This window comes from Arvicanthis niloticus, chromosome 8, assembly GCF_011762505.2.
Source record: "Arvicanthis niloticus isolate mArvNil1 chromosome 8, mArvNil1.pat.X, whole genome shotgun sequence".
In the NCBI taxonomy this organism is placed as follows: Eukaryota; Metazoa; Chordata; class Mammalia; order Rodentia; family Muridae; genus Arvicanthis; species Arvicanthis niloticus.
This window is the reverse complement of record NC_047665.1, coordinates 88,144,395-88,157,156: the sequence shown is the minus strand read 5'-3', so window position 1 is coordinate 88,157,156 and position 12,762 is coordinate 88,144,395. Positions and strand designations below refer to the sequence as shown.

The window sequence follows — 12,762 nt, the reverse complement described above, 5'->3', positions numbered from 1 at the left end:
AGAAAAGTCATTGAATGTATAAAGTACACTTCTTTATTTATCTTTTAATTAACATGTACATAAATTCCATATCTTAGTTTTATTACCTTTAAAGATTAATTCATTCAATGACTATTATGAATATAACAAGCTGAAGGGCCAAAGTGAGGGCACCTCAATCCCACTTGGGATGGAGAAGAAAGCAATCACAGGAGGGGGTAGGTAAGGTTCTGGGTGGGAAAGAGGACCAGGAAGAGAAGAGGGGAACATGATCAGGTATTGGGTGAAAAAAAAAGGACTGAAGAGCTGATGGCCAGCAGAAAAAGATAGAAACAGGCAACCTCAAGAGGTAGGGGGTGGGAGGACCCTCCAGAATGTACCAGATACCTGGGAGGTGAGAGACTCTCAGGACTCAAAGGGACAGCCCATAAATGAAATGTCCTACAGTGTGGAGAGGGAACTTGTAGAGCCCACCTCCAGCAGAAAGACAGGGCATCAAGTGAGGGATGGGGTTGCCATCCCACAGTCAAAATTTCTGACCCATAAGGGTTCCTGTCTGAAAGAACTACCAGAACAAAAATGAAAAAAAAAAAAGAAAAAAGGCCTGAGGAAAAAGAGGTCCAGCAATAGAACCAATGTGAGATCCAGCTCAGGTGGAGGCCCCAAGGCCTGAAACTATATGGCTATAAAATGCTCATAAAATGGGGCCTATCATGATTGTGCCCTGAAAGATCCAACAAGCAGCTGAAACAACAAGCAGATATTTACACCCAACCAATGAACAGAAACTGATTACTTCTGTGGTTAAATTAGGAAAAAAACTGAAAGAAGCTGAGGAGGAGAGTGGCCCTGTAGGAGGACCAGCAGTCTCAATTAACCTGGACCCCAAAGATCTCTTAGACATTGTGCCACCAACCAGGCAGCATACACCAGGTGACATGAGGCCCCACACATATGCAGCAGAGGATTGCTGGGTCTGGGTTCAGTCAGAGAACATGCACCTATCCCTCAAGAGACTTGAGGCCCCAGAGAGTAGGGAGGTCTGGTAGGGTGGCAGGTGGGAGGGTAGGAACATTCTCGTGGAGATGGGGATGGGGTGTGAAGGAGTAATGGGATGTGAAATAGTCAGAGGGTGAACTTGGAGGAGGATAAAATCTGGAGTGTAAAAAAAAAAAAGATTAAATAAAATTTAAAAAATCTTTGGAGTCAGAGAACATGGTCTCCACTGTCTGCCTCACAGACATTGATTGTACTGTGGTGTACCTACTAGATGTCACATTCACTCTCAGACAACAGCCAATGTCAGAACCTCCCAGGAAAGCTAAGGTAGTCATGTCCACAATCATAGCATGATAATTCAGCTTTGAATGAGTTCATACATAACTTCATAATACCCAGCCTCAGGGCCAATAAGGAAAAAAACAGCCCATCAAAACATAATTCTATGTATCAAATGAACTGGAATTATTCAAGTGTGTCCAAAATATGCTCAATCTAGTTAGTTTCAGATTTTACTCCAATTGTGAATCTGCCCACTCTATGACCTCTTTATGGGCAATAGAACACAGCCAATATCATCATGCTGCCACAGAGAAAATCAAAATATCTAAATATCTTAATTCATAATTAAAAATAATTAATAATTGATTAATAACTATGTAGAAGAAATCAAGCTCTGCCTATACATGATAAACACCATCTGTGTCATATGGAAGTATGGAATCACAAGATAAAAACATCCCATAAATCTAAATCTCTTAAATCAGTTAACATTTAATGAAAAATATAGGAGAATTCTAAGCACTGGTCGATTCTTCAATATGTTGAGCATTTAGCTGTTTTTGTACCTACTTTCCTAGTGACTTTAACTTTTCTGACATCAAGAAGCTTTTTCCAACCACACAAGTTTGTCACTTTACAATTTTAAAGGTAGGGTGCTTGGTACCTTTGAAAAACCAATAGCTGGTGTATCCTGGTCATCTATAACATGATCTGCCTGTGACTGTTCTTAATAATACCTTTTAATATTTTTATCATCAGTGTTCTGTGTTTTGTGATTCATCTGAGATTGGAGTAATTTTAATTTATGTTTTCCATTGTAGCAGGGAAGCACAGCCACATAAATTCATGGCTATATTAGCCTCATACGTTTTAATTTTTCTCCTTGTCTTTCTGCCCCTATAAATTCAACCCATCCTGTACTTTACCAGGAATAAACTTCAATCCCTAGAAGCTGAATATCCACCTCCTGAAGAAGCCAATCTGGATGGCAAGATTTTGGTGAAATCATTCATTATTACATCTTTTCCTCTATGTTGGGGTCCAGCAGCCACCCCACAAACCACATGAACACTGATCTCAGTTAAACAGGGATAGTTTATTATTTAATGCACACCACAACACTGTTTGACAAGAGGAACTTCTTAAAACTATTAACTGAACATTTCTCAGGGCCAGCCTACAAAAGCTAAAATCAAACTCAAACACACATAGACACACACAATGAGGTCATATGCAAGTACTGAAAGTGTTGCCAGATGGTCAACCCTGACTCAAGCCATTTTATACACATCAGTTCATATTGACCTTTAATTTAATGGATGCTCCATGAAGCTTACAGTTGTAGAATTTTTTGAGTAAGAATCCTCATAACATACAGAGTATAACAGTACCAGTCAACATGACCCTGTTCTGAATCACAATATTTTACTACATCAATGACTGGCAAGCATAATACAGCAACAATAAGAAATAGCTAGAAAACATGAGACAAAATGGCTACTGCTATTCTAAATGGGAAACCCTCAACACTGTGTCTAACAAATCTTCAATTTCAACACTATTGCCATTCATTTGTATTTTTGCTTTGGTCTCTGATCATTTATAGCTGTTAGCCAATTACTTGTTTTCTGGTCTCTCCTGAACTTTTTGCTTTATTTACTGAAGTTTTGTCCTCAATTACATCCACATGAGTGTTGTTTTCAACAGCAGGAATTAAATCTTGTAATTGCTCTGTGAATGACTCTAATGCTGACATGGAAAAAAATTAATTAATTTGATATGAGGGAGTGTGGAAGGCCCCTAGGATATTTCCCAATGGCCTTTTCCTAGTTGATCTGCGTTCATTAGTACATGCCCACCTTTGCCATACCTTCTGCATACTCCTTACTTTTGTATTCTACCTAGAGAAAACATTGTCTCTAGGAATGCCTTGCCCACAATCCCTTTTCAAATTACCTTGCTTACACAAATAAAACATCTGACATTTTAATGGTTCTTAAAACTTTTAGAAATTACTTCTATATCAGAGTGACATCTGAATTGAAAGATCCAATATCAGCTTTATTTCTAATCTATTCATATATTAGTTCCTATCTTGCCTTTAAAGACCCCATAACTCTTTTGAATTTGGAATTAACATTTTCAGTAGTCACAATTTTGGTTAATATATGTCAGACTTCTGAATCTGATATTATTCTATTTACAGTTGAAGTCAATCTTTCTAAAAAAATATCTTTCTTTCTGGTCTTATATAATTTTAGAAATTGACTCAGGCATCTTTTCCAATTCTTTAACTTGTCCCTAGCACTTAAAGCTATTGAACAACATAGCACCAAGATGTGATCATCAAATTCAAGCTACCTTTGTAACTCAGCATAATGACACTAACCTAGCAACTGATCTTGGAATATATTAATACCGCTGTCTCTATTCCATTATTCTGTGGCCCTAGCTTCCTCTTTTCATCATGCTTGCCATTGTAACTGAGAATCAGCTCCCAATATTGCTGTTGCCAAATCTTTTCCAGCCTTGGGGTATAATTCTGTTCTTAGCTGCCCATAAATTTAATAGTTATTTCATGTGGTGAATGCAAACCATATTAAATTATTGCTTTCTTGTTTTTCCACATCTGCTAGTAATTTTTATATAGTAACTGGAGAGACTAAGGTTTGTTTTCTGATAACCTTGGACAGCCTCTCTTCAGTTTCATCCTGTGGTAGCATGGCAGGTTCTTATATGAATTCCACTGTCTTTGTCTGAGTATATTTTCTTATTAGCATATAAATCTTTGTAAGGCTTGAATCTTATCAATCCCCTGTTCATATTTAGCACAGAAAAATCTCTATACTCATTAAAAATATGAATTATCACACTGATAGCAATTATAATAGGTATCATGTCAATCTCAATGAAGTTATGTATCTTTCCCTTTTTGACTTGTATTTTGAAGACATCCACAGTAGCACGATACAGGATCTTGATGCCCTGTGCTGTGATATTTTCCTTCTTTAACATAGGAAAATTTTATTTCTAATATCATATAACTCTCTCTTTGAGATCTTACCAGGTATCTTACAAAATCTGATGGCTTCCCAGTGTGTCTACTGATGGGTTTTTCTGTTCTTACAGTTTTGCTATTTGTTACAGCAGCAAATGTTGTCATGCTTGTTTGTTTGTTTCTTGTTTTTATTGTTGGTTTGGTTTGGTTTTGGTTTTTGTTTTAACAGAACCTCAATCATTCAATTTTAGCAATGAAGACTCTGGAGCAAGATGCTGGGGTGAAAGCCTGCTAGTTCAGAGAAAACACACAGCTGATTTTTCTGCTCAGCCAAAGTATTGAAGGAATTTTTTCTCTCATGCTATCTCAAACAACCAGTCCTTTAATGTGTTTATCTCTTTGAATAATGGATTCAGCTTCATTAAACTTTCTGGTGCCCCTTCATTCTTTGAATCATACATTTTGTATTTTTCCTTTCTAAGCTTCCTATGCTTGATCAAAATGTTCTTCATGAGGGTAAACAAGAAAACAAAGTTTATGCTGAGCTTTTCTGAGACATCCTTTATCAATGCAACTGATTCTTTTCACCTTAGGTTTAGCCTCGGACAAGGGCAAAAGGCAGCTACATGCTTCACCAAAACATCATAGGGAAGATCTCCAGGCAACATCCTAAAATCCCTCTTTTCTGAAACCACTCTAGCGAGGGCTACACAGTTCAAATCACCTTCAGCACCAATGTCTTTCATATTCCTACTAGGATGTTCCATTAAGCCCCACCTAAAGCATTCCACTGTGTCCTAAATCCAAAGTCTCCAAATCTACATTTCTCCAAACAAAAACATAGTCAGTCCTCTCACAGGAATGCTCAAGTCTATGGTAGAAAATTTTGTCTTACAATTCTATTGCAGTGAAGAGACATCATGACCAAGGGTACATTTATAAAGGATAAGATTCAATTGGAGCTAGATCACCATATCAGAAGTTCAGTCCATTATCATCATGGTGGGAATCATGGCGGCATCCAGGTAGACATGGTGCTGAAGAAGAAACTCCATGTTCTGCATCTGGTCTGTCTCTGACAAGAGAGACATACTCTTCTGAACTGGGTAGAGCTTAAACACTGGGTGGGACCTCAAGGCCCATATCCACAGTGACTCACCTCTTCCAACAAGGTCACATCTACTGCAAAAAAAGCACACCTCCTAATAGTGTCACTTCACTCCAATTGAGCCAAGTGTTTTCAAACCACCACAGGCCCCACACTTCTCTGAAGTTACAGTTGGTGGGGAAAAAGAATACATTTCAATGGGATATCCTATAGGATATCCTAATGCTAGTTTTATCATAATATTTCCACTAGGGAAAACAAAAATACTATCAAATTAAGGTGAAGAACATTAACCTTCTAAAAATAATGATTTAAGATGAATTCCTTTGAACTCATGAGCCATAATTATTCACAATATATATATATATATATATATATATATATATATATATCCTGCAAACTTTAAATATCATTCATAGAAAATTAAAATATTTTCTGTAAAAAGTACAGAAATGCAAAGCTACATAAATTTTCAGAATAATGTAGATCAGGCATGTGGTTTAAAATATAAGAAAGGGCGGGGCAGTGGTGGCGCACGCCTTTAATCCCAGCACTTGGGAGGCAAAAGCAGGCAGATTTCTGAATTCGAGGCCAGCCTGGTCTACAGAGTGAGTTCCAGGACAGCCAGGACTACACAGAGAAACCCTATCTCGAAAAAATAAAAAACCAAAAAAACAAAAAACAAATAAAATATAAGAAAGATACAGAGGAATATATGTTCATAAAATTTGCCTTACACTTCTCAGTAATAATTTATTTCTGATAGCATTAATACATGATGGTGAAGAAGAAACTCTGGTGAAAAGTTTTCCAAGGGCACCCTTCACATCTTTGTTTCTTAGGGTATAGATGAAGGGGTTCAGCATGGGGCTGATCACAGTATACATCAATGAAGCAACCATTCTTCTCTGGGTTGAATAGACCACAGAAGAGCTGAAGTAAACTCCAAGTCCTGACCCATAAAATAAAGAGACCACACAGAGGTGAGACCCACAGGTGGAAAGGGCTTTGTGCATACTCACAGTGGAGGACATTCTTAATAAGGATGAGACAATCTGTGAGTAAGAAATAAGGATTCCTGTCATAGGAATCACACCCAGTAAGGAAGTCACCACATACATAAAGATATTATTGGCGTGATTGTCAGAATTGGATACCTTGAGAACTTGAGCCAGTTCACAGAAGAAATGTGGAATTTCAGTGCCTCTGGAGAAGTTCAGTTCATTCATCAATAGAACATGAATCAGGGAGACACAGAACATAATAATCCAAAACATCAGGATCAGAAGGGCACACAGCCGAGGGTTCATGATAACAGTATAGTTGAGGGGGTGACAGATGGCTACATACCGGTCATAGGCCATTAAAGTGAGTAAAAAATTATCCATTCCAGCAAAAGTATTAAAAAAATACACCTGTGTAAGGCATTGTATGTAGGAGATGTCTTTTCTCTGTGACTGCATGTTCACTAGCATCTTTGGTATTGTGGTTGAGATAAAACAGATATCAATAAAAGAAAGATTGGAGAGGAGGAAATACATGGGTTTATGGAGGTGGGAGTCAGAACTGACAGCCAAGATGATAAGCAGGTTTCCAAGCAGTGTGACCAGGTACATGGACAAGAACAGTCCAAAGAGAATGGGTTGCAATTCAGGATCATCACAGAGACCAAGGATGAGGAATTCCGTTATAAGTGTGTGGTTCTCTATTTCCATATAACTTTTGTATCTGCTTGAGATAAAGTAAGAATAGTTTTCAAATAATAGTCACTGACATATCACTAAACAACCCTTGAAAGCATATCTTTCTTGTGACAATGACTGTTACTCATTTACTCAAATTAATTTTTCTCATCATTTTTAATTATGTGTAGTTATTCTTACATTTAATTTAGTTAAATATCTCTCTCCTTTACCATTTATAACTGCCAATCATTGAATTTTTCTTTATTAACATATATACACGATTTATTCTTACCAAACCCTCTAAAACATTTTAAGTAAATTAATTCCTTTTTCCTTATAACTGTAATAATTTTTTGCTTCTAGATTTTCAATTGTACACTAAATGAGATTTTCCACAATAATCTTCATGAGTTTTTTCTCTGAGTCCTTAATCATTTTCTAACCACATGATGATTGCTATTACTATGTTTGACATTAAAAATACCTTATTAGCAGTATATTTTAATGGGTATCAGTTTTCATTAGTATACTATTATTAATAATATTAATCTACTACTTTTTTATTGGATATTTTATTTACATTTCAGATGCCATCCCCTTTCCCCATTTCCCCTCCCTAGAAAACCCCTATCCCATGCCCCCTTTTCCTTTTTGCTTTTATGCAATTTTTTAAAAATGTTAATCAAAGGCTTTATAAGTGTGGTATTGATCAATCAGAAGTGTAACCCAATACCCAACCTAGATATATCAACTATCTTTGACTGGTGGAGACACGTGAACATCTGCCTCCATGCCCCCCTCTCTTTCTCTCTCTTTCTCTCTCTCATCACCTAGTTTCTCCTCTCCTTACTCTTTCTCTTCCTTTCAGTACTCCTGCCCCCTTAGCTCCTCCTACGTATCACCCTTCCTGTTAAAATAAAACTTTTCTCTCAAAATACATTTAGATCATAATTATGCCAATTTTTACCAGTGAGGTACAAGATAGTCCTAATACCCAGTCCATCATTTTGTTGACTAACCAGAACCTCTGCCATCTCTCTCAACTAAAAGACTTAGTTCTGAACCTGGCTTATGTCTTGTCTTCAGAATGAATGTCAGCTGAAAACCATCCACTCAGATCTTTTCTCTCAAAGTAAATAGCCAGGATTGGCTATGATACTATAGGTCTTCAACCCTGTCAGAAATCCAGAATGACTGAGCTAACTGAAATTATGGAAACCACAAAGCATAGCTTCTAAAACATAGCCAATTTATAGAGACCGCTGAACATCTGGGTAGTCCCTATACTACAGAACGTTGGAGCATCAAATCTTCAGCCTTCTGGCCCAGAATCATCTGACAGACCTTAGTGATGCAGAATTATTAAGGGCTGATTACTCTGTCTAGGCAGATATAATCAGTCAACTATTCTGCAGGTGTGTCCTTTTCTGGACAACAATTTTTCTGTAGATGGAAAGAGGCAGTTCTTGCCTAGTGGCTGTCTCCCAAATGCTGGAGTAACTCCAAAGATGCTCAATTTCTTCTTAGAATCCAAGACAGGAAGCTGTCAGGAGCAGACAGGTCTATAATCAAAATGAACATTAATATAGAAATGCTTGTAATGTCAATTCTGTGGACTTCTGACATTTTGAAAACCAACTATCCATGTAAGGTAATCTGGACTGTTGTCTGTTAACTCTTCTCAGCTATTTCTAAATAAAATATAGAAAACACCCTAACAATAAACTCAAAGCCATGAATTTGCTATAGTCCCTTGACTCACAGGATAATCATCTCAAATCAGTTAAAAAAAAGTTAAAGAAGGACTGGGTCTAAGCCTTGTATTCCTAAATAATCTACTACTTTATAATAATTATTTTGGATACACAATAGTCTAACAGTAAATATTAACCTGTGATTTAGAAATATTTTGTCTAGTTTCTTTAGCATAATTTTGATTCATTTATTGACATCTGTGTAAACAAGAAAATTATGAGAATGTTTAATATTTGTCAGGAAGAATTTTCATTGAGAATACACTGTTAGGTGAGGCATTAGCAATTGATGGTACATTAATTAATATAAATACAATGGATATTCTTTCTATTTGAAAACCATGAACCACTTATAATTAATGAGATTTCCTGAAGAATGAAAAATTTCATTCTTTTGAACAGTTGCTTCTAAGTAAATGTCTCTGAGAAGAGAAAGTAGTATGTGGAGTACAGAGAAGTCAGTAGGAAACAAGAAAGAACACTGTCAGTATAATAAAGCAGGGGAATGATTTTTTTCATATGTGCCCATATGTCCATAGATAGAAGTAAGCAATACATTGTTCTGAAATCCAAAACACTAATGGTCAATATATATTATCAATAAATCTAATTACAAATATTTAAGACAGTGTAAGCCAAATCATCATAGAAAAAAGAGATTCATGATATACAAATTACCAAATTTTCAATGATAGAAAGTATATGAATTATGAATGCCTGAGAATATAATTTAATTTAGAATAAACTACATGCAAAGTAGGGGTGTTTAGCAGAGATCAAAAAGAAATAGAAATAAACAAAAAAGGAGAGAGATTTGAGGCTGAGAAAATAGTATGCCATTACTCTGATGTGGTGATCTGGAACTGGTGTGAATTTCAAGGACCAGTGAAATAAGAAGTACAGGATAAGGGCATCAGGGACAAAATATGGGATTCATGTACTGTCTTCTGTATTTTATTAGTGTCACTCTAACATTTAATCCACATTCTTCATTAGTCTGAAATCCTGATTGTTTTGTCTCATTATTTGCATATTTCAAATATTATATTGCCTATTAAGCTTTAGAGCCTAAATAAATAGAAATTTTAGAAGTAAAATAAATACTGAGATGAAATCAACTATGAAAGAGAATTCTTACAACGTTTTTTTATGCCTGAATATGAGTACAGGGAAGAATAGTGACTCAAAATAAAAACACATTAGCAATTATTAGAAGGGAGTAACATAAGATAAACAGAAACTTATAATTGTAAAAATTGATCTTTAATAGTTCTAAAGTATGAAACGTGGCAAAAGATGTCTTATATGACTCTATAAGTCACACAAAAAAGTGGAGAAAATGAAACTGGAAGAATAACTAATATGTCAAAGATGGAGAGATGGAAATGGAATAAGATCTGGAAAAGAGACTCAGTAAAAACTGATGTACCTTTGAAGCAAACAAGTACTTTCCAGTTTCCATTCTTGACAGGGTCTAGCCCACTACATGCATCCTTTCTGTTTTCCATATCTACCCCACCAGCCCTGACCAGAGCATACCAGTTTTTCTAATGTTTGTTAATGAAACTTTTACCTTTCAAGTATCTGTTCATACAAGAATCAGATGAGTTTTCACAGCACTGATATTGACGATGGAGAGATAAGGATAAGAAGCATTATTAAATGGTCATGTGTCCCAGGGTTTAAATTCTCAGAGCTCCTCATTAGTTTAATTGTTCTATTGTCTTTAAATTCTCTAAACTAGTTTCCCTGGAGTAAAATAAAAGAAAAGTTGAAAACTGTTAGTCAATTTTGTGCTTATGTAGTTAATAGCAAAGGGAGATTAATTTATTTTCTCCAAGGAAGAACTCTTTATTTATGTTTGGTTAAAAGTCATGTTATGTCTACCCCCCAAAAAAAATGTTAACTCTAAAACAAGCAATCCAAATCTGTGGAAATCTGTGGCATATCTCCTTAATCAGTATTCCTAAGTTTGAGAAATACTATAACCACAATATTACAAAGGAAAATACTACTCTTTTTATTATAATAATCCTTGTTTTATTTCTTCAGTCTTGCTAATTATCTAACTTGACAGTTAAAATCTTACATATGTGTAGGACCATGATAGGATGACTAGTTTTGGTTGAAGCACTGCCTGGAAAGCCTGGAGACCCAACAGGTTTCCAATTGCCTGTAAGGTCCATGCTTCCAGAATCCAGGCTCCTCCACGTGGTCCATATCTCATTGACCTGTGCCTTGCACACACAGCAGCTCAGTAGCTCCTCCCAGAGAGGTTTTGAGTCACTTTCTATAGCTACAGGTAGAGGGCGTGACTAACAGGCTTCAGCCTTGAGAGATTTACATATTAATGAGTTATCTAAAGGCCAGGGGGCATAGCTAATTTATTCCTTCCCCTCCCTATTTAAGCCAGCTCCCCTGGCTTTTAGTGGGGGTGGGGAGGGGCACCCACATCCAGACCCATTCACCACGCCATGAACAATAAAAGCTTTGGATCTCTTAGACTCCACGTGTCTTCTGGGCCTGCCGCCAAGCTTCCAGCCTTTGGAACCTTAGACCTTCTCCCATATGTGGGAATCGGACCTGCCTCTGGACCCTGCCACCGGTTCCAGCGCACGACCTTGTCCTACACATATGCAGTCCATACAATATGATTTCTAGAACTATTCTACAGTAGACATAAATTAAACCTAAGAATACATACATATATGAAATTATTATTTTATATTAGAACATTGCTCATGAGACACATTTTAGAAATGTATTATCACTAATTATATTTACATTGCTGTACAAATTATTATATATGCTTGTAGCTGAAATGTAATTTTGTCATCATTGACAAGTGCTTGTCTAATATGACCCTTCAACTGTACGGGCCACTTAACAACCCCTTCATCAACTTCTCTAGAGTGAACTGAAAAAATTCCAAGTAGCAATAAAATCATGAAATCATGTTGGATTTTCCTTACTGTCCTTGGTTTATTTCAACACACACACAAACACACACACACACACACACACACACACACCACTACATACTAATTTTTCTTGTTATTTTACCCAATAACTCACTAAATAATATGATAATTTTATTCATATTTGTTGTTTTAACTTTTTATTTACAAATATAAAAACAGTTCACCTTTGAACTGGTACACCTGGTGGTACATCCCTTAATTCCAGTACTTAGAAGGCAAAAGCAGACAAATTTGTGAGTTTGAGGACAGCCTCGCCTACAGACAAAATTTGAGGACAGCAAGGAGTAATCAGAGGCTCTGTCTTCAGAAAACAAATAAACATAAAATTGTTTCAAGGAATCCATTTTTCACAGATTTCCAAGTGTTTGTTAAATATTTTTATTGATGCATACAATGCCACACATTGGTAATCTTCACTTTTATGTTTCTATGCTTGCACATTAACTCGTTTTCAGGAAGAGATGCAATACATTAAACATTCTGCAAGACTAATATGCACATAAATAATTGTGGAGAGTTAGACTTTTGTGTTATGTGTAACTTTAAAAGCATGCTTGTTCCTTAGCCACAGGCTTACCAGCACACACTCTGCCTGGTTATCTCTTCATCCTGGCTAGCTTTGTCAAGTCCAAGCTCCTCTGAGATCACTCTCCCTCCAACCTGCACTTCATCTTGTTACTACTTCCCCAGAGCTCAGTCTTTTGTCCAATCCACCCATTCCAAAGCCCAAGGAATTCTGTCCCAGCTGTGCTCTTTCTCTTCTGATCCACTTTAATGCTGCAAATAGAAAACACCAGACAGTCTTAATATTTTAACCCAGTCAGATAACTCAATGACTAGGAGAAGAATATCCTGCCCTATCCTCCTTAGCCACTGCTGTCTGCAGAGGCTAAAACTATCAATGCCTAGACACCTAAATGTCTGCTGCTCCCTCTGTTCTAGTGTCTTCTCTGCATCCTTTCTGAATCTCCTCCTC

General features: G+C 36.6%; 1 protein-coding gene across 1 annotated transcript; it reads right to left on the bottom strand.

Annotated features, from left to right (window-relative positions):
• Positions 1–2,335: 2,335 nt before the first annotated feature.
• LOC117714217 (olfactory receptor 7D11) lies at positions 2,336–10,436 on the bottom strand. The gene is made up of 2 exons (XM_076939827.1): positions 10,379–10,436; positions 2,336–7,094 (listed from the first exon to the last, which is right to left on the bottom strand). Exon 2 carries the CDS (start codon positions 7,079–7,081, stop codon positions 6,086–6,088), a length of 996 nt encoding a protein of 331 aa, XP_076795942.1. The 5' UTR covers positions 7,082–7,094; positions 10,379–10,436; the 3' UTR covers positions 2,336–6,085.
• Between the last annotated feature and the right edge of the window lie 2,326 nt (positions 10,437–12,762).